The sequence below is a fragment of the Scylla paramamosain genome, chromosome 18, assembly GCF_035594125.1.
Source record: "Scylla paramamosain isolate STU-SP2022 chromosome 18, ASM3559412v1, whole genome shotgun sequence".
Lineage (NCBI taxonomy): Eukaryota > Metazoa > Arthropoda > Malacostraca > Decapoda > Portunidae > Scylla > Scylla paramamosain.
In genome coordinates this window covers 5,861,183-5,884,923 of record NC_087168.1, presented here as the reverse complement: position 1 = coordinate 5,884,923, position 23,741 = coordinate 5,861,183, and the positions used below count along the sequence as shown (strand labels likewise).

At 40.5% G+C, this 23,741-nt stretch overlaps 1 protein-coding gene across 7 annotated transcripts in view; it reads left to right on the top strand.

Annotated features, from left to right (window-relative positions):
• Positions 1-23,741, top strand: part of LOC135109055 (sodium- and chloride-dependent glycine transporter 1-like) — a 158,076-nt gene that overhangs the window by 71,310 nt on the left and 63,025 nt on the right. For all 7 annotated transcript variants that reach the window (XM_064020059.1, XM_064020063.1, XM_064020062.1 and 4 more), the window contains 3 exons: positions 7,091-7,284; positions 7,490-7,673; positions 19,961-20,198. In XM_064020059.1, coding sequence (XP_063876129.1) covers positions 7,091-7,284; positions 7,490-7,673; positions 19,961-20,198 — 616 coding nt within the window. The remainder of the gene's footprint in view (positions 1-7,090; positions 7,285-7,489; positions 7,674-19,960; positions 20,199-23,741) is intronic.

The window sequence follows — 23,741 nt, the reverse complement described above, 5'->3', positions numbered from 1 at the left end:
ACGGAGGTGTAGTTTCGGAGAAAAATAGGAGAGACCCAATCAGATCCTTCCGAGGGTTACAATTAACCAAATCAATGAACAGAAACTACAAGAGAGAAAGGGGATAACAGTGGGTTGTGGCGTAAAAAAAAAAAAAAAAATGAGCCACATAATAGACCTAAGGCGCCATTCACACTAGTCCGTTTTTAGGGATTCCGTCTCCGTTCACCGTCTAACAATGACGTCACATAAATGGAGACCGCACTGAACGGAGGAATTCATCTTTGAAAACTTGGTCAAATTACAAATTGTTTAATCTTATTTTTTTTCAGGCTATGGAATATTACAACATCTTAAAAACAAGACAAATGGTATCAAAAGCATGTAGTTTTACCGATAAGCATTACACGACAACATTATTACGGTGATTAAAAGTACTCCAGTAAGATGCTACGTGGCATTATCACTCAGATGTTTTCAAGGTCGCTCGGACTCGCTCTCCCCTCCGCCCTCGCTTCGAGTGGCAAAGGTCTTGCACCAGGGCCTTGGCAAAAAGAAAAGGAAGGTACTGGAGGCAGTGTACATCAACATGAACAAAAACTTACACAAGAGGTCGGGTGATGTCGTGTGGGCGGGTCCCGCTGCAGCACTCTGCACCCCCAAGGTCACGGACAGATGACACGGCGGCCAATCGGCGACCTGTTTTTGGGTTCGGCGGCGCACCTTGAATTGCCACCATCCCAATATAAGGAGGCTCAGGATCGGAGCAAACTCAGTTCCCCTGAAGAAGCTGTTGGTGAAACCGGTCGGGAATAAACTCAACTTCATACACCTGTGTTTTCCTCCCACCTCCCCCTCCAATAATAATAATAATAACAATAACTAGCTCCAACAGCAGCTATGTTGAAATCCCATTCCATTCCTCTGGATATTTCAAAACCAGATTTCTTTCATGTTCTATTTCTTAACTACATCCTTCACCATCACAGTGGCTGCAACCAGTTGTCATCGTTGTCTGAATGAAATGTTTGGGGGAACCCCCTAAGACTTGTAAATCTTCTCAGGTCGGCAGGAAAATCAGAATTATTGTTATTGTATCCCTCAGCTAACTCTGTTCTAATGACCAGTCATGGTGAAGATTATCCCAATTGCTTTCCCGCGTGTTCTACGTTTCACTGTATCTCTGATACTAAATGTCCCAAATAATTCCAGGGGAGTATGATTAAACGGTGGTGCTGGATTCATTCGTTCCTCAGCCACTTGTTCCATGCACTGCTCTTCTGTTTTACTCTGAAATTTCCTCCGATAAGGCATTTAGATTTCACGGATTTTATTATTTCATGTGCCTTGGAGACCGAAAATCTCATTTGCAGTTTAACAAGGGTGGGTTCAAGGTCCCTAAGATCCAGATTATGAACATGGTGAAATAATGAACATAATGTAGCAATACAAACATCTCTTGGTTCCAGTTCATTTCTAGCCAACATGCTATCCTCTAGCCCACCATAATTATACTATTGTTCACCACTGGCCCTAATCTCTTGAATATGACCTTCAAATCTACCATGCCCTCTTGTGCCTCACGAATCCAGAGAGGTTCAGCGTCTGCCAGGTCATCTGTAGTAGATACAGTTTTGATGTAATCGTTATATTTCTCTATTTTCACCACAATTGTTTACACTACTCAGTTTTTAAGGATTCCGTTTCCGTACATCGTCCAACAATGACGTTGCCACCGTTCCGTTCGAGTGATTGTAGTGGGAACCGGGCTCAGTTTCTGCCTCCACTTGAACAGACACCGTCGAACGGAAGAGTTGAGCCAAGTTTAATTTTGTACGGAGAGACGGTTAGTGTTGCACGTAGTGATATTTTGAATGTTCTCGGTATGATACTCAAGTACATGAAAAAAAAAAAAAAACGTTATTGAATTACAGCTTTGTAATGGAATAATGCTATGCAGGGTGTAACGCGAGTTACACCCTGCATAGGGGTTTATGTGACGTCATTGTTAGATGGTGAACGGAGACGGAATCCCTAAAAACGGACTAGTATGAATGGCGCCTTGGGTCTATTATGTGGCTTATTTTTTTTTTTTTTTACGCCACAGGCCACTGTTATCCTCTTTCTCTCTTGTAGTTTCTGTTCATTGATTTGGTAATTGTAGGTCGGAAGGACCTGATTGGGTCCCTCCTATTGTTCTCCGAAACTGCAACTCCGTGCTTGTACCTTGCCAGTCAAACTCTTTCAACTTTGACTTCTTACTGGAAATTTGTCTACATTCAGTCTGTTCCTAAAAAGGGTGACCGTTCTAGTCCCTCAAACTATTGCTTTAATTTCCTGCTTATCTAAAGTTTTCGAATCTATCCTCAACAGGAAGATTAAGATCTTAAACGTCTATCACTTCACAACCTTCTATCTGATCGCCAGTATGGGTTCCGTCAAAGCCGCTCTACTGGTGATCTTTTGGCTTTCCTTTTTGAGTATTGGTCATCCTCTTTTAGAGATTTTGGTGGAACTCTTGCTGTTCCCTTAGACATATCAAAAGCTTTTGATAGAGTCTGGCACAAAACTTTGATTTCCAAACTACCCTCTCACACTATCTATGCTTGTCTCAGTAACTTCATCTCAGGTTTCCTTTCTGATCGTTTTATTGCTGCTGTGGTAGACGGGCACTGTTCTTCCATCAAATCTATTAACAGTGGTGTTCCTCAGGGTCCTGTCTTGTCACCCACTCTCTTCCTATTATTAATCGATGATCTTCTAAACCAGACTTCTTGTCCTTTCTACTCCTCCTGAGGTTATGTTTGAGTACCTTGTGATGATGGATGTAATGTACTTGGCCTTCATATAATACTCTTCACTAAATTTCCTCGCGATGCTTCTACCCTTCATATCCTCAATTTCGTTCTGGTATTCTAGAGAATAGTTAAACAATTTTCTTTTTCTCCCCTATCTCTAAAAATTATATTCTTGCAATGGCAACCTTAACATTGTTTTCAAGTTTCGTGGATCTTTCAGCCACGAATATCGAGATATCAGGAGCCTTTTCTGCATATCGTATTTCAGTCCACATTCAATTAATGCCTAGCTCTCTTTTATCTTCCATACTATGCTCCGACCCCGGGGAAGTTCTACATTAACACTTTTAGGTTCAGTGGCTTGCATTCTGTACCAATGTGGTACACATTCTCTCTCTCTCTCTCTCTCTCTCTCTCTCTCTCTCTCTCTCTCTCTCTCTCTAAAAACAAATAAACAAACAAATCAATAAATTACAATAAATAAGTAAAAATAAAAAAAAAATATAATTCTTTAAAACATCTTTAATCTTTCAATGCTCATTAATTGGAGGTATGCATGCTCTCCGTAAGCCTTTCAAATTCTCACTCCCTAAACCTTTCAAACATTGGTTTAAGTCAGTCTGTTCTCAGGCTATACATGATAGAGAGGTGGCCCACAAACGGTACTTGAGGCTTCCATCATCTAAATCTCATGCTCTTTATATTTTTGCCTGGAATCATGCTAAGTCTGTTCTCCAACTAGCCAAAACTCCTTCATTAATAAATAGGAAATGTCATTTTTTTTCCATATAGATCTAACTCCTCTCGTGACTTCTAGCACATAGCCACAAATATAACTAATAATATTTTCTTCATCTTTCCCTACTTTATTTCGATCTGATGGCACCACTGCCATCTCATCTACATCTAAAGCTCAACTCTTCGTTCAAACCATGCTAAAAACTTTAACTTAAATGATTCAGGGCTTCCTCCTATTTCTGAACCCTTTGACTATTTCATGCCTCCTATTAAGATCCTTCACAATGACGTTTTACATGCCTTCGCTATCCTTAACCCTCGGAAGACTTATGAACCTGATGGGGTCCTTGCTATTTTTCTCCGAAACCTTGTCATCATGCCAAGTCAAACTCTTTCAACTTTATCGAGATTTACCTTTCTTTCTTGCTGAAAATTTGCGTGCATTCAGCCTATTCCAGAACAGGGTGACTCTAATCCTTCAAACAACCATCCTATTGTTTTAATTCACTGCCTTTCTAAAATTTTTTTAATCCTTCACAGGAAGATTCTTAAACATCTACGATTTCACAACATTATCTGATAGCCAGTATGGGTTTCGTCGGCCCTTCTACTGGTGTTCTTATGGGTTTCCTTATTGAGTTTTGATCATCCCCATTTAGGGATTTAGGTGAAAATTTCGCTGTTAGCTTAGGAAAAAAAAAAGTGACACATAGCTTAGATTTCAAAACTATCCTCCTATGGCTTCTATTCTTCTCATTGTAACTTTTCAAGTTTCCTTTTTGACCGTTCAGTTGCTGCTGTGGTAGACGGTCTCTGTTCTTTTAAGTCTATCAACAGTGGTGTTCCTCAGGGTTCTGTGTTGTCTGTCTTGTCATTCTCTTCCTATTGTTTATCAATTATCTAAACCAAATTTCTTGTCCTATCTACTCATACGCGGATGATACCAGTCTATACTTTTCCACGTCTTCTCATACACGTCCAATCCTTCAGGCCTGAGTTCTGATCTCTCAAAAAAAATTGATTGAGGCAGAGCAAACTTACATCTTGCTCAATGCCTCAAAAACCCACTTTATTAGCTCGACACAAGCTTCCGGAAAACTATCCCCTTTTATTCAATGGCACTCAACTGTCCCTCTTCTATAGTTTTTTGTTGTTTTGAACATTTCATAACTGCCCCATTATTATTATTATTATTATTATTATTATTATTATTATTATTATTATTATTATTATTATTATTACCATTACCATTATTATCATTATTATTATCATTATTATTATTATTATTATTATTATTATTATTATTATTATTATTATGGAAAACAGACGAAAGGTTCACTCAGGAAGTCAAAGAATATGCACCCAGTATGGGCCCAGAGAGAAACAAATGCTGCTTAGAAATGACTAGAATTAAACAGAGCTCATTTGTTAAAAGTTCATCAAGTGTTTGGAAGCATCATGAATAAAATGCAGTGACTACAGATTTAATCCATGGATTATTACAAGTAAGGCATCATAAGTAACAAAACCCTTTCTGAATCACTGAGGCACTAAAGAATACACTCCAAAAAGGAAAGTTTTAGAGAAGACCACCATTTGTGAGGTTGAGATGCCCCTGACAAGGTTTCACGGATATAGTTATTATACTCAGAACGTCCAGTATCATACACTGAATGAGCATGCTGTCTAAGCCTCACATAATTTTCCCATAAAAGTTCGGGTCTATTACGAGACCAGAGCTGATAGGCATTTTGTTTATCATGGTATGCATTCATACATTTATCATTAAACCATGCCTTATCTTTGATTTTACTCCTGATGGGTTTAGTAGAAACTCTACGGTTAATAATGTTGATAAGTGCATTATCAGTTCATTTCGTAAATGGCATTCGAATAACTGAATATATTTCCCCAACGAATATCGAAGTTGTGAGTGATACTAGGCCACTCGACCTGCGACTTTATGTATACATTACGAGCAATATGGGTATTTGGTACCTTAAAATTTAGTTTCAAGCTAGAAGTCACTACTGAATGGTCAGAGCTATCTAGAGATGGTCTAACTGCTCAGTCAACCACACCTGGTTAAAAGCAAGTCCAGACGATTTCCAAGTCGATGTGTTGGTTCAATGATAAGTTGCACACGACCTGATAAATTAGTACAATGCTGCAGCAACATGGCGATCAGTTGCACTAAGAGTTCAGCCACTCCTGGTGATGAGCATTCAGGTCACCGACAAAGATAAAGCCAGACTTAATCATGCTTTTGGATGTCGCTCATAGATGTGAAAATACAATCGTAAATCCTATCATCTAAATCAGGGTTACGATACTGACTAAAGATATAAAAAAAATATTAGTTTTGCTGCAAACCTCGATCAGCTGAACCTCATGACAATTGCAGACGAAGTCTTTCCTTATAGCAGCAGAGAATCCTGACCTAATATAGGTAGCTAAACCACGAGCATGTGGACAAGAGTCACGTAGTAGTAGAATGGGCTTATTCAAATCAGTTAAATGCAATTCAGTGCAATTCAGAAACATGTCTTCTGCTTCTAGTAGAAGACATGTTTCCGAATTGCATTGAGCTTCAGACTAAAGAATAATATCAAAGTTCGAGAAGCAGTATGTAAATAATTTGAAGTAGAATAAAATCCCCCTATGTTATGGTAGATAATTCAACATTATCCTGAAGTTCTATCAGGACCATGATTCAATTCAATATCACACGAAAGTAACAAAGTAAATAAAAAAAAATAACATATAAATCTTAACAATAACAACTTAAACCTAAAAAGCTTTTCCATCTTTAATCAATCAATCAATTAATCAATTCCTCTCTTCTACAATGAACATCCTCGGTCTGCCTTTTACAATAATCTAAACTGGAAACATATTATCTCTAGCTACAACAGCTTCTATGAAGTTGGGCGTTCTGAGCCGTCTTCACTTTTTTTTTTTTCTCTCACAAGCAAGCTGCTAACTCTGTACTGGGGTATTAACTATCTATGTATCCACTTTTCTTTTGAACAGGGTGCAATCAAAAGCATCTCGTCGTACCAACTCTGTTTCACCAGGCGATGGAAAATAGCACTGGAAGCAAATCCTTTATTATATGGTCTAACTTGTGAACAATCCTTGATATAATCAGAACTCAAGCTAACTGCCACTGAAAACACTCAGTGAACTTAAATATTTTACCATAAAGAAATATCAGTTATCACACTTAAAACAAGCATGGAACTCAGACAGTGCCTCCCATATCATCGCACTAGTGAAATGTCCGAGTATCACAGGCCGGACTACATTCAACACAGCCGAGACTCAAAGGTTGAACAAACACTGCAAGGCAATGCCTACATTAACAATAATACTAATATCAAAAAAAAAGGACTTTATGCACAGAACGAACAGGAAAAAAAAACGAATAGAAAAACAAACAGAATATATATATATATATATATATATATATATATATATATATATATATATATATATATATATATATATATATATATATATATATATATATATATATATATATATATATATATATATATATATATACATTTCAGGAATCGTATGCTGCGGGTGACTGGTACCACGTGGGAGGACATGGGCGATATGCAATGGGAGCTAGTGGGCTTAATGGCGTTGGCTTGGTTGATCGTTGGCACTTGTCTTGCCCGAGGAATTAGAACTACTGGAAACATCGTCTACTTCACCGCGCTCTTCCCTTATGCTGTGATGATCATCCTTTTCATCAGGGGTGAGTTACTAATCCGATAGAGTGACTTGCTGATCTCCAAACGATATAAAATTTTGTGGCACGCTGGCTATCGTAGACTGTCTGCATCAATGAAACACTTTATATATATATATATATATATATATATATATATATATATATATATATATATATATATATATATATATATATATATATATATATATATATAAATAAACCATTTCAGGAATTACCCTAGAAGGGGCATACAGGGGCTTAGAGTTCTACATCCTCAAGCCAAACGTGACCCGCCTGATGGAGATAGAGGTGTGGTCTGAAGCGGCTGTCCAAATCTTCTTCTCTTTGGGCGTCTGCTTCGGCTCTCTTATTACTCTTTCTTCCTACAATAAATTCACCAACAACTGCATGAGGTATGACTGGATAGTTTGCTGAAAATATACAACTCAAAATATGATTGGTGCAATATGTTGAGTTACAAAGGGTCCAGGCAGCATTAAGGGAGATGAAAAGTGAAAAACACCAGATCCGGATGGATGTGCAGTCTGAAAGCAGGTGGGATCAGTGTCACAGAATGGTAAGTTAGATTGTTAAATGTGTGTTTCCTGACTAATTCTACTGTATAAAGGAAATGTCATGAGTACCCTAATTACAGAGGTTTCAGTCTATGGAATGTGGCAGGTAAGTGTACGTAAGTGTCTTGAAACCTCCCTCTTAAAGGAGTTCAAGTCATAGGAAGGTGGAAATACAAAAGCAGGCAGGGAATTCCAGAGTTTACCAGAGATGTATACTGTATTATAAAATATAATGTGACCAGATTTTTTTGGAGTTAAAAGTGGGACATTATATTATATATATATATATATATATATATATATATATATATATATATATATATATATATATATATATATATATATATATATATATATATATATATATATATATATATATATATATATATATATATATATATATATATATATATATATATATATATATATATATATATATATATATATATATATATATATATATATATATTTGTTGTTGAAGGTGATGGCTAGCTCATCATTCACTATTTTTTGAGGATATTCTCTTTATTCCTCAAGAGGGTCTTATGCTCTTTCGAAAGCCTATTTATAACCTCTCCTTAGATGGTCATTTCTGCTGTTGCGGTGGCCGCATGAGCGTGCTTATATCTCTGAGCGGGCTGGGAGGTAGGTGCGCCTGAGCGGTCTGATTGGCTTTTGCCTCCACGTTCCTCTTAACTCGATGCTGGTCGCTAATTGGCTGGTGTCTCCCGGTGTTGGCTGGTTGTTTCCTCCCGTCCCGCGGTGCATGCTCCGAAGAGCTAGGAGGTTGTCGGTGTGCTCTACTTCCTAGCTCTTCCGAGCATGCACCGCGGGACAGGAGAAAACAACCAGCCAACACCGGTAGACACCAGCCAATCAACGACCAGCAACGAGTTAAGAGGAGCGAGGAGGCAAGAGCCAATCAGACGCTCAGGCGCACCTACCTACCAGGCCGGTTCAGAGATATGTTGTGCTGGCCGCTTGAGCGTGCTTATAGCAGGACACTCTCACTCTGACACTCTCCAGTTAGCAGCCGTATGGTAAACAACTCTGCCCCGCTCTCTCCTGGCACCAGCTCGCCGATTCTCTCTCTCTCATGGCCGCTTTGTTTACCTCTGCTGAGCCTACTCCTCGGTTTTCCTGATTGTGAGGCCTAATTATGTACCTCCAGCCCGTCAGCACAACACAAAAGGCACATAAGTACCGTAAGAGCGTATAGGCATAGTTTGGAAGGTGACGGGTTTTGGGACTGTCATATTTCGCCTGTGAAATCTTGAAGTTCTGGGCAAAACCCTCCTTGACAAATTTTTCTCAGTTGGCGCATGCGCACTGAGTACCGAAGTGACGTCATTGTTACCAAGGAAACGACGACGCCACCCTGACAACCAGCACTCACCACTTCATACTAAAGCCTATATACGCAGCTGCCTAGTACTATATATTTATATGTGCATCAACCAGGCGCCATTGTATAATACACGCTGGCAACAATGACAACACAGGCCAGCGGTGAACCTTTGTACCAGTTACCATATAGAGAATTTTTAGAACAATGCAAAGTATCGGATCTACAAAAACGATGTCGGGAGTTGGGACTGATAAAAGTATGGAAGAAGAAACATGAGCTTATTGACATGATAATACATAAACTACAGCAGACAACAGCTCTTGATCCTGCAAAGCAAAGCATAGCACCCGCTGCTGAGCAGGCACTTCACCCCGACGTCATGCCAGAGCAGTCTGGCGTCACACCACCCCCTGACCCTGGCAGCACTCTGTCACTAAACCCTGGCTCCACACCAAACCCTGACAGCACTCTGCCAGACCAGTCTAGCGCCACACCACCGCCTGACACCTTGCCACAGCCCCCTGGCGCCGCAACGGACCCTGGCAGCACCCTGCCGGAGCAGCCTGGCGCCACACCACCGCCTGACCCTGGCAGCACCCTGTCACAGAACCCTGACGCTACACCGGACCTTGGCAGCACCCCATCACAGCCTACAGACACCACACTGGACAATGACAGCATAATGTCACGGTACCTGCAAGGTCTCTCACCCGCGCCCATCCGCCAGCGGCCTGAGTTGACCCCAATACCAGACTTGCGGCTGTCACTTGGGTGTGCGGCAAACACCTTCGGATCCGTGTCACCTCACACTCGTGCCTCCCATCTCTCCAGGCAAAGATAGTGTAGACATGAATAATATTGCTAGAAAAATCGACACGATTACAGCGAAATTGGAAACAAAGGACATGGAACTGGAACTATTAAATGTTGAAATGAAAGCAGCTTATCACACCATAGAAGTACTTCAGCAGCGCGTCACGGAGTTGGAGCAACACAGTTGTGGGGCACGTGGCCGTCACACCCTGCCTGCCCATCACCACCACCACCACCACCACCTAGGAGCTGTCTGTTGCTCGGCGACACTAACCTACGGCGGGTGTTACGCTCTGGCCTCTGACCTCCAGGACTCCTGCCGGGTCAGGACTATCCCCGAGGTAAATATGGACTTACTGAGAAGCTGGGTGGCGGAAAGATTGGTGAAGGCTCCCTCTGAGTGTGTAATATATAACGGCACATATGATTTACTCGAAGATCAAACTCCAGAAATCATTCTTGACAATCTAGGTGCCCTTATTAGTGATCTAAAAGAAAAAAAATATCAACATGAACATATATGTTTGCCAGATAGTGCCATCACCGATGTGCGAAGAAATGCATGCAAAAACGGAAGAGTATAATGAACATTTACTAAAGTGGGGCAAGGCAAACGGTGTGAATATTATAGAGACTGTTTCCTCATTCAGTCTTGGCACTGGTAAGGTAGATGATCTTTGCTTTGACCTAAAACAGGATTCAAATTCTTTGTTAAATAGATTAGGAGTTATAAAACTGATGGATATCATAAGAAAACAGTGTCCTATGTTTAACATGTGCTCAAACTGGGATCACGTTAAAAGAAACCTAAGCAACATAAACCCAGAAAACATCAACAAAAACAACAGAAGCAACAACATCGCAAACATCAACGTATCAAGGCCAGCAACACACACGCCCACCACCTCCTCACACACCTCACACACCCTCCATCACACAACACGGCGGGGTAGTTATCACGCCCGTGGTATTCCCGGCTAACAAGTGCCTTATCACGCCAATACTGCTCCACCGGAAGAGTTACGCCGTCCCCGCGCTGCCCGCGCAACGTGTCCTGCCGCCACCACCACCACGCCAGTAGGGCGGGGGCAGGCAGATGCAGGTTGGTGCGGTGCGAGCGGCGGGCGTGGTTCCTCTGGCGCCTTGGGAAAACAACCGACACAGCACCCACACAATGCGGCACGCACTCCAGTATTCCAAGTGCAACAACTAAATACAGCTGCTTTCAATCATGATAAAAATAAAAGAAATAGAAACAGAAGTACCCTAACAAATATGAATTTAGTGAATATGAATACCAGGCAGAGGTGGAGCCTATCACACCACACTACACCATACATAGGGCAGAACACCCATGAGAGCCACATCACACCTAACCACACCACACCATACACATGGTACAACACTCACGAGAGTCACACCACATATGAACCAGTGCCGTGCACTCGCACAAACACCAAACACACACGTGGATGTTACAACTGTGGCGAGTTTAACCATCATCAGGCCACGTGTAGATTTGACTATAAACTGACATGTGGTCTTTGTCATCAATTAGGACACAAACAAAAATTATGTCGACAATACAGCGCATAGGACACTGGCGAAGAAGGTATAGCCGCTAGACATGAAGTGAGGGACGCCGCTTATACTCACATTGTTTACCCAAAAAAGGATGAGTTGACCATTGAGCACATCAATGCTCAGTCATTACTTTCTAGTCTGGACGAAGTAAAATTACTAGTCATTGAGAGAAATATTGATGTTTTATGCGTGAGTGAATCTTGGTTAACGTCTCATACTCCAGATATTTTTATAAATTTTTCTAACTATAAGGTTTTTAGAAATGACAATGGAAGAGGAGCAGGAACATGTATATATGCAAAAAGTGTTTTAAACCCTATCTTAATTAATATTGATGTACCAAAGCAGGAGGGAGTGGAGGATGTCTGGATTAAAGTTCAACGTAAGAAATTTCCTTCAATTATAGTTGGGTGTATGTACCGTCACCCTAAGGCGCTGGCTATGTCTTTTGAATACATTCAAGATGTTTTCAAACAGGTGTGTCTGCAAAACAAAAAGGTTTTCATTTTAGGCGATTTTAATGACGATCTGCTCTCGAAGGGAAACAAAGTTGGCAAGATTATTAAGAATAGCAGCCTAACTCAAATTATAGACACACCTACAAGAATAACTTCCTCGACCTCTACACTTCTTGATCTTATCATTACAAACACACCTCAGTGTATTGCATCTAATAATGTCGTACCCCAAGTAATAGCAGACCATGACCTCATCTCTGTTACTGTTAAAGTCAGCAAACCAAAGCGCCTCCCTGTCACCAAAACCTTCAGACAGCTGACTTATTACACCAGTGACATCTTCTCCTCCCTCCTCCTTGATAACGTGTATCGTTTAAATGATATATTTTTAACAGATGACGTTGACAAGCAAGTTTTTATTTTTAACGAAGTTTTTATCCTTTGTCTGGATATGTGCGCTCCGATGGTGACAAAAGTTGTGAAAAGACCACCAACACCCTGGATGAATGATGAGTTACGAAATGCAATCAAAGACAGGAATGAAACACAAATTAGACTCAAAGATGACAGACAGAACAGTTTCTTGCAACAAGTATATAAAACAAAGAAGAATCTTGTAAAGACAAAGATTAGTGAAACTAAATCTAATTACTATAAAAAGAGATTATAGATTGTAAAAGGAAAACCTCTTCTATATGGCAAGTCGTTAAGGAAATTATTCCTTGTCAAAAAAATGAGTCTAACACTTATGACTTTGATAATGTAAAGGAAAAAGCAGAAGAATTCAACAATTTCTTCTCCAGTGTTGGTGAGACGACCTATAATCGTTCACAGGAATTACTTGGAGCTAATAGTAATTCAACAATAAATCTTAATGACTCTAATACTGATCCTACACTTCACTTTAGACCAGAACCTGTGAGCATTAACACGGTTATTTTGACAATTAAACACCTCAACAAAACCCGATCTGTTGGATCTGATGGTATATCACTGCGATTCCTGCAGGATGCTCTTTATGTCATTGCCGCCTACCTGACGTGCATCATTAACACCTCCCTTGTAACAGGCATATACCCCACACAATGGAAGCATGCAGTAATCATGCCTCTTTTCAAATCCGGTAATACCAATATTGTAAATAATTACAGACCTATATCATTGTTACCTATTGTGTCAAAAATAATAGAGAAAATTGTTGCTCATCAACTTGCATGCTACTTAGAAACCAAGAAACTCCATTCAAATTCCCAACATGGTTTTAGGCCTCGATTATCAACAGAAACAGCTCTCACTGTTATTACGAATAAAATATACAATAATATGTATCACAAAAAAATATCACTATTAACCTTGTGTGATTTATCCAAAGCTTTCGATAGTGTTAGTCACAAAATTCTTTTGAATAAATGCAAGAAGCTCAACATAAGTAAATTCTGGTTAGATAATTATTTGACCAACAGAACCATGTCTGTCCGCTTGAATGGGGCAATATCTAAAGACCAGAAAGTGAACTATGGAGTCCCACAAGGCTCAATTCTTGGCCCGCTATTGTTCGGCATTTATGTAAATGATCTGTCAGAGCATGTTAATGGTTTCATAGTGCAATACGCGGATGATACTCAAATATTACACGAAGGCACAGTTAATAATATCCATCAACTCATTAATGATGCTGAAATAACTCTAAGACAATGTAAACGCTATTTTCTGAGTAATGGCCTACTTTTAAATCCAAGTAAAACGCAATGTATTTTCCTAGGCAATCGCCAACTCCTAGCTAAGATTCCTCCTGACACTACCATACATTTTGATGGAGAGAACATACTTCCAAGTTATCATGTTAAGAATTTAGGAGTGTATTTTGATAAATATATGTTGTTTGATGTTCATTTAAATGAGTTACAGAAGAAGGTGACAGGCATATTAATGTATATAAATCGAATTAGTAAATGTTTTGATAAACCCACACGAATTCTTGTTACTCAATCACTTGCATTAAGCACAATATATTACTGCATTCAAGTGTGGGGATCAACAAACGAAACTCTTCTGTGTAAGGCCCAGAAACTTCAAAACTTTGCAGCTAAAGTAGCAGTGGGAGGTGGCAGGAAATATGACCGTGCATCACCTTTCCTTAAAGAACTTAAATGGCTCAGGGTTAAGGAGAAACATATGTTTGACATTTGCGTAACAATGTATAAAACTTTACGAAGATGTTATCCTGATGGATTTCTATCCTTTTTATCTTTTAATACTGTAAATGATGTGACAAACAGTAAAACTAGACAAAGAAACAACTTGCATGTTCCCCGGACCAGAACAGACAGCGGTGCCAGGGACCTCACTGTGTTGGGTCCTAAGTTGTGGAACCAACTCCCATCCACCATCACCCTGTCTCAAAATCTAAACAGTTTTAAGACTAACCTCAGGAAACATTTCGAATCTGCAAATATTGTATAAATATTTTAGACATGTTAGAAAACGCAGTGATGAAGCTTTACACCCATATTTTATCCAGCATTTTATGGTCTTATTATCATTTAAACATAATTTTAAGGACATTCATGTATTTTATTTTACTTAGAGGTAGACATTGCACTTTAGTGTAGAAATACTATTTTAGTTACCATGATTATTTTATACTCTTAATATTTTTTGAAGACAACATTCTGCAATTTAATCATTTAGTAGTATACTAAGATATTTCAATCTACAGTTTAGTTTTATGACCTCCATATTTATGTAAAGCTATGTGAAATATAATGTACTTAATAACCACTTTCGTGGAATAAAGAATCAGAATCTGAATCTGATTCGCTTTCCTCTAACTGCCCTGCCAGACGAACAACAAGGATCCTACATCACCACCGGCCGAGCCAGGAAGCATCAGTACCTTCGTGACTGTGCTAACTCACGAGGCTACGGTTTCAAGGATCAAAGCATTTGGTGTTCTGCCTGGATTCCTTGTCCAAAGTCCTGCATAGGGAACCCCTGCTTAGTGGGTCCTGCCTGGGCAATATCTCCTGTGTACCGGGGACTTCCTATAGGTCGAGTCCCACCCAGGTACCTTTTCCTCCGACCACCTGGAGTGTCCTCCAGGTGGTGAAGGTGAATCCCAAGCCTTGCACGAGAGGGTCCATTAGATGGCTGCTTTAAGGCACCTGGATTAAGTTCCGGCAAAAACTCTGACAGGGATAGGCGCAGCGCAGGGTGTTCTCAACAGAAACTTCCATCCTATCCTCCCTCCTGAACTCAGATCTAAAAGAACAACGCTAATATTCAACACAGATGAATACATATTTAACCATACAGAAAAATAAATTGAAGAGCTAATCTCCCAGAACAAATGGATGAAAGAAGGAACTGAGAACATATATAAAATTTCGAGGTCCAAGATTCTTAAAATAACCTTTAAAGAAACAGCAGCTGCCAAAAAAGCAACAGAGATTGGCATACTTGAATTCAGTATGAACATACCACCACATGCCATCAAAGTAGAGGAATACATCCCAATCCTCACATGCCTTAAATGTTACTCACTCGAAGATCATCCCACCTCCCAATGCCCTAAGCCAAAATATTACAAAATCTGTTCTGAATGCTCATCAAAAGAACATAATTGGAAGGAATGCAACTCAAGGGCGAACAAAAAATGTATAAATTAACAAGATCACCGCACGCTAGCAAATAAATGTCCTCATAGCAATTGCTATGAGGAGAAAAAGGACAACAGAAAAAAGACAGCCACAAGACCTACTCCACCACAGTAACAAGCAACACAGCTATTTCAGCCCCGACTCTATCAAGCCCCCTAATAGAAAAGATACAGCAACAAAGATAATGTCAGGCATAATTCATGCACATCTGATTAACTCAGTAAATCCTGGATCTTACAACAAAGAGTTAAACAGAGCTTTACAATTGAATAATATAATACCAAGTAACCCACCATCAGAGAAAATTCTGAACTTCAGAACAGACGATTAACCCTATAACATCCAGGAAAACCAACAAAGGAACAAAGACCCAGCTAACCCAGAGCCAACACAACAGAACACCCACGCACAACAACAGAATGAGTTAGATGATACGGAAGAGCGTCAACTAATCAAGTAACCACTCTTATTGAAGACATCCCACCACTAGAATAGATATCTGGACTCCAAATCATTACTAGAAAGCGAAGGATGGCCTAGAGACTGTCAGTCTGGGGAGGATAAAAGCAGGCATAGACACAGGCCCATACAAATGGAGATAATACAAATACAGCATTCTCAGAACAAGAATTAATGATGAACCTAATGAACAATGAAACAGATCTCAACAACTGCTGGTGTGTAATGGAGGATAGCGAATACAGCAAAATAAGAAATGGTCTCTTTCAAGAATTGACACCACCCCATAACAATCCCCCTAAATCAAAGCTTCGACAAAGACACTCATCCAAATATATTCATATCACACAGAACAATACCATAGAAAAAAAAAAAAAACTTGCTGTTTTATTACTTACAACATGGACACGCTCACTATATTACAACTTAATGTAGCACACTGGACACCCATCAGGCGCATGCTCTCAAACACATATAGAGAAATAGATCCGTACATAATATTAATAAACAGCCATGGCCTACCACACAACACTACAATACGCATACAAAACTACACTACACATATAATAAACACAAGCAACGAATTACATGATGGCAGTGCAATATCAGTAAAATCTAACATAAAACACAAAATCACATAACTTTGATGCCGACATACTACAACTAACAATAGAAACTAACACCGGACCCATACATATAGCCACCACATACCATCTCAGAGACCTTACCTATCCATAATAGACTTCCACCGTGTAGCGTCCAACACAGCCCCCACATATATACTTGGAGACCTAAATGCAAAACACCCTTGTCTAGACACCCAAAGCACCAACACTGTAAGAAAAGGACTGGAAATGCTAATCAACACTAACAAATTCGTACACCTTGGTCCAAACTTCCCTACATTTATAGAACACAATGCACAAACAACACCTGACATCATACTAGCAAACACACTCACATATCATAATTACACCATAAAAAGTTGGACCCACCACTGCCGCAGATCACTTGCCCATCATATTTAAACTCACCATGTTACCAATAACGATCCCATTAACACCTAGACCTCACTACAAGTCCGCTGACAGTGATAAATTTAAAACCCATATAAACAACAACATACACGAAATAAACAATATCCACCTAAATAAAGAAGAAATAGACACACTGATTAAAACTTGGTACGAAACGATATTAGAAAGTGAAACTCTATATACCCACAAGAACAGTTAAAACTATCTGCAAACCAATAACTAACCCAACAATAAAACAAATACAATGGACACTACACTACCTACGATCTGAATTTCACGGATGGAGTTACGCACGATTCACGGCATATAAACACACTTAAAAGAAACCTATTATTAGAATGAAAAATATAGCACAATAAAAATTGGGAAGACACCATTACAAACCTAGTACACATATACAAAGACCCTAAAGATTTCTGGAATAAAAATATTAAAAAAAAAGGCTGCAAAACAAACATCTCACATAAAATATAACAAAAAGAATAACAACAAAGATAAGGAAAAATCTTCAGAAACATATGGGAAAACATTTTTACTATCAGTCCCGAAGAAAACACACACTTTGACATTATAAACGAAACGGAGGTTAACAGATATATAGCAAACAACGTCAATGATATCAATCCATATTTACAATCGGACCTTAGCAGACAACAGCGAACACTACACCACATCAAAAATCACAGAAGTTATTAACACAATTAAAACATTAAAAACAACACGCCAGGACACAGTTACATCAACAAAACCATTATTACCAGCCTACCAGAATCTGCCATAAAACCCTCGCACAGATTTTCAACCCCACATACACAGCAGGCTACTTCCTACAACAATTCAAAGGAGCACTCATAAAATCAATATCAAAACAACAAACCGACAACAGGTTCACTCAACTATAGACCAATTTCACTACTGGAAGTTCCAGGAAAAATACTAGAAAATATGATAAAACAAGAGGCTCAGAACTCACCTAGAATTTAATAACATCTTACCTGCAACACAACACGGATTCTGAGCTAACAGGCACCGACACAACGCTGGCTCACGTCTGAAAAAAAAAAAAAATCGCCCATTCATTAGGAAACAGGGAACAACGCTGCTTATTTCTCAGATGTGTCGAAAACATTTGACAACGTATGGCACAACGGACTAAAATACAAAATCAATAATATTGGAATACCAACAATACTCACAAAAATCCTCTGCAATTTCCTCGACAATAGAATGCCCACATCTCCCTGCCTAACTACTGTACACAGGACCTACTTTCCACATACAATTCAATATCTCCCAACTCATACGCTATATATACACACGACCTCCCTGCATCTTCACCGGGCTCTCTGAACGTCACGTACGCGGATGATATAACATAAATCCTTTCACAACCGGATACTTAGTATTATTCAATGCCTCAAAAACTCAATTTCTCCATCTATCAACTCCACACAACCTTCCAGACAACTATCCCCTCTTCTTCAGTGACAACTGTTCCCCCCTTCTACACTGAACATCCTCGGTCTGTCTTTTACTTATAATCTGAACTGGAAACTTCACATCTCATCACTACCTGAAACAGCTTCTATGAAGTTAGGCGTTCTGAGACGTCTCCGCCAGTTTTTCTCACTCCCCCAGCTGCTAATTCTGTACAAGGGCTTTATCCGTCTATGTATGGAGTATGCTTCACATGCCTTTGGGGGGAAGGGTCCACTCATACCGCTCTTCTAGACAGGGTGGAATCAAAAGCTTTTCATCTCATCAACTCCTCTCATCTAAATGACTATCTTCAGCCTCTTCCTCATCGCCGCAATATTGCATCTCTTGGTATCTTTTACCGTTATTTTTCATGCTAACTGCTCTTCTGATCTTGCTAACTGCATGCCCCCCCCTCCTCCTGCGGCCTCACTGCACAAGACTTTATTCTTTCACCCCTATTCTATCCACCTCTCTAATGCAAGAGTTAACCAGTATTCTCAATCATTCATTCCTGTTTTTGTATTTCCACTTCCTATGACTTGAATTCCTTTAAGAGGGAGGTTTCAAGACACTTATTCTTTATTTTTTGACTACCGCTTTGGACCTTATTCGGGGACCGGCATCTCAGTGGGATTTTTTTTGTATTGGATGTTTGTTTGCCCTTGGCAGGTGTTCCTCCTACATAAAAAAAAAAAGATGATAGGGTAGTGAAAACGATAGTAAAAACAAGTGTTAGAGGTGTGAACTTGCGAGATAGGCTATGCAAGGGATGAACAGATGCATAAAATAGGCCTTAAAAGGGAGAGAACTGACACGAGCATAGTAGAACGATCGATTATGAGTGACAGAAACGAAAGGAGACCAGTTGTGAGTGTGTGAGCATTGACACGGGCCTGCTATCTCCGAAGGAGGTACCACACATCGATAGTCTCACACAGGTGTGGGGCAATCGGGTGTGGTACGGGAGAGTACTTGCTATGAAGGACGAAAACTGTGCGACTGATTTCCACAAAGTGAGGACAGGAGTACTTTCTCTTCTACGCCGAGGCCCAAGGAGCTACGAGAGTGGTGTGAATGTGAAAGTTGTGTGCCTCTTCTTGGCAACCCTCCCTCTGTGGGAAGACGGTTTTAGTACATGTATGTATGGTGTAATATATATATATATATATATATATATATATATATATATATATATATATATATATATATATATATATATATATATATATATATATATATATATATATTGAGATAAGAGTTCAACATGGACTTTTTTTCTTCTTTCCAGGGATGCGTTTGCGGTCGCTCTTGGCAATTGTTCAACGTCCGTCTTCATTGGGCTGGTTATATTCTCTGTGTTGGGCTTCCTGGCCAATGAAATGGGTGTCGAGGTCAACGAGGTGGCGGCATCGGGCTCAGGGTTGGCCTTCGTGGTGTATCCAGCTGCTATAAGCCTCATGCCTGTCCCACAACTATGGTCTGTTCTGTTCTTCCTCATGCTCATCACCATCGGTTTCGGTTCCCAGGTAATTCTAGTACTTCTCCATGTTTCCGATGTCTTTTAGTCTTATTCATTATCTTTTGTTGAACGTCTCTTGCAGTGCTTCTTAGCTTTCATTACTAACAAAAGACAGATAAACCGTAAGGGATAGTATTTACATTTATAAACTTATCGCCGCAATATGGCAATAGTATCAGACATCAAAGAAATTTATCATTTTTCATTCATCCTCTTGAATAGAAACTGAATACTGATGGGGACAGAAAAGTACCTTGATGCTTGTATACTCTCTATATGGTTCAAATGGATGGTTATGACACCGATAGTTTATTTATTTATCTATTTTTAGTTATCACGGCCCTCTAGCGGGAATATGCATAACTATAATTGTAGGCAATGCACATGCGTACTAATCTAAACCCACAGGGCAATTGCAGTGTTGTGACTTCATGGATTTGCCCACAGGTTTGTGGGAAACCTGACCCACCGTCAGGTGGGACAGGTTGTGGCAGAGCAAATTTCACTGTTATTTTGTGGGAGTATTCATGGTAATTTGTACAGTATATGAGAAATCCTATAGAATCTATTAAATTAACCATATCAATATTATATTTATAAATACAGTAATATTATGGAAATTACTGTTCTAAAGATATTAAATTAGTGAATTTTGAGTTCAAAATTATATTCCTTGTGAAAGATTGGTTGCCTATGTCGTCCGGTGAGTTATTAGTCTCGTTTGGCTGCATGGCCTTCCCAGTCTCGCCAGATTGGGCTATTTATTGTAAATTGGGCTACTTTCTTGGGAACTGCGCTACTAAATTTTGACGTTAGCGACTTGCAACTTTTTTGTTTGGGGGGGGGGCTTCTTTGGAATGGGATTGGGTGACCATATAAAATATTAGCTTTTAATATATATATATATATATATATATATATATATATATATATATATATATATATATATATATATATATATATATATATATATATATATATATATATATATATATATATATATATATATATATATATATATATATATATCTCATTGAATGTGATAGCTAGTTGAGCATTTATTATTTTTCTTAAGATATTTTCCTTATATCTTATGATTGTCTTATATTCTTTTTTAATTGGCTGTATGACTTCGCCGAAGCTAGTCATTTTCGCTAGATCGCGATTTCGGGTCCTTGACCCCTCTTCAGTAGCGAAGGTCTATCCGTGTTGAGGGTGTCGGAGAGAATGGCTCAAGCTGATCTGTTCTGTTCTGGAAGATTCGCCACTCAGGGAGTGGCGCGGGCCTTGATGCCTAAGAGCGGCCCACAGATGATGTGTTCGTTATGGTGTTGGAGAGTACGGTCCCCTGCCACAAGAGGAGTCTGGCTTACTCGCATATAGCGGAGTGTCAGATACACCTCTCGTGGTCTATTGGGACAGTCTTCCCCTGATCAGTTATGTGTCATGCGGTTGTCATTATATGTTCTCGGCAGAGTTTTCTCAGAGTTACCTTGGTGGCCTGAACGCGTTCACGAGCGCTATGAGACTGTTTGTGTTTGTGTCGTGTATAATGTATGGGGCGTCATGTTTAGGAATGGAGCTGTTTGAGGGCAATCTTCTATGTAATGTCTTAGTGGCGTGTATGTGGGTGTGTCACAGTGCTCGCAATTGAGAGGAAGTGTGTTGTTTAGTTCGGCAAGGCAGTGATAGCCGAGTCTCAGTCTGTGTAGTCGTGTTCGTGTGTGTCGTGGCAGTGTGTTGTCGAGTGGCGGGGTGTTGTGTGTTGCAATGGTGTACCAGTTTGAGCTCGGAGACCCTTCTGCTGCCTGGTTTCTCACTGCTTGTTTGTATAGCGTCCTGCAGGCATTTTTAGCTGTGCTGGTGATGTGTGCTCTGGATGGCACTACGTGATGCGTCACAGTGGGGAGTAGGAGGGCGTCTTTCGCTGCTGCATCGGCTTTGTCGTTCCCTGGGATGTTCGTGTGGCTGGGTATCCAGTTGAGTGTGATCTTTCTGTTTCTTCTCTGGATGGCTTGGGCGTTAGCGTGGATGCTGGTGATTAGGTTGATGTTGTCGTTTGTGTGTCCTCGTTGGAGGGACTGTATCGCGCCCATGGAGTCAGTGTGGATTACCACGTCCTTGTCCTTGTGTCGCGCGTCGTCAAGTGCCTTTACAATGGCTGCTAATTCTGTCTGCAGCGTTGATGAGTGGTCTGGTAGGCGGAAGATGCCAGTGTTATCGCAGTGCACAAAAGCAGCAGCAGCTCTGTATGTCTCAGGATCGACTGATCCATCGGTGAAATATATCTCAGCGTCTGCATCATCCACGGCGCGGAGTGCCTGTCTAGCTTGGGCTGTGAGGTCGTCTGCGCTGAGGGACGCTTTGCTGGCTGTCAGCCTGGTTACAGAGAAGTGGTATAGTGGCTCCTGCCATGGCGGTGGGGGTTCGTAATCAGGGTGTTGGGCGTCTGTTGTTCGGGAGAGAAGAGGTGCTTGTACCTGCAGTGTTTTGATGCCCTGCGCTGTTGTGTGTGCCCATGTTCTTTTCGTGAAGAGGTCTTCATCCTGGGCGAGGCTCTGTTGCACCCTCCTGGCCACTTCCGAGTACCTGGGCTGGGCAAGTGTCTTGGCGAGCAAGGAAGTGTTCATTGCGTGTACTCGATGGTTTATCTGCGGGAGGTCGGCTTCGGCTCTCATATTTACAATCTTTGTCCATCCTGGTGCGCCAAGCATGATGCGCAGCGCTTGATTTTGTAATTTTTCGAGGTGTTCCATCTCGTTTGGAGCTAGGGAAGCTATGAGCGGGGCCGCGTAGTCTACGATGGACCTAATGGCGTGTACGTAGAATAACTTTAGAACCTGAAAGTTGGCGCCACCCTCCGTTGAGGTGATTGCTCTCATGGTCTTTAGTCTGGTGGTTATCCTTTCCTTCATGGTCGTCACCTGTCGTTTGAAGTTTAGCTCTTTATCTATCAGTATTCCTAGGTAGGGGTGGTGAGATGTCCACTCTATGGCATGGGGCTCGATTTGGAGGGGCACTTGGGGTGTTTTGCCGTTGAAGTACACCGCCTTTGATTTCCCGAAATTGATCTTCAGCCCAAGGGCACTGCACTTTTTTGCAACAGTGGAGATGACGTTATTTGCCTTCTTTAGGTGGTGTGCCCCTGTTGTTATAATGGCTATGTCATCGGCATAACAGAGAATCTTGGATCCCGCTGGTAGTTGTAGAGTCACAAGTTCTTCCATTAGGGTGTTGAATAAGTACGGACTGAGTATGCTCCCCTGGGGCGTGCCATTTTCGAAAGTTTCGTAACTGGAGAGGCGCCCTTGGTAGCGAACTCGCGCCCTTCGGTCAGTGAGGAAGTCCTCCACCCATGTCAACAGTCTCCCTGCGACTCCCTTTCTCGCAAGGGTAGTTAGTATTGGTCTTGCATTTGCCAGCTCAAAAGCCTTTTCCATGTCTAGGAAGGTGACTACTCCCTTCCTTCCTGATATTGTTGCCATCATATCAAACAGACAGTCCCTTGTCCCTTTGTTCCGGGTGTAGGCAAATATGTTGTTGTGCAGCG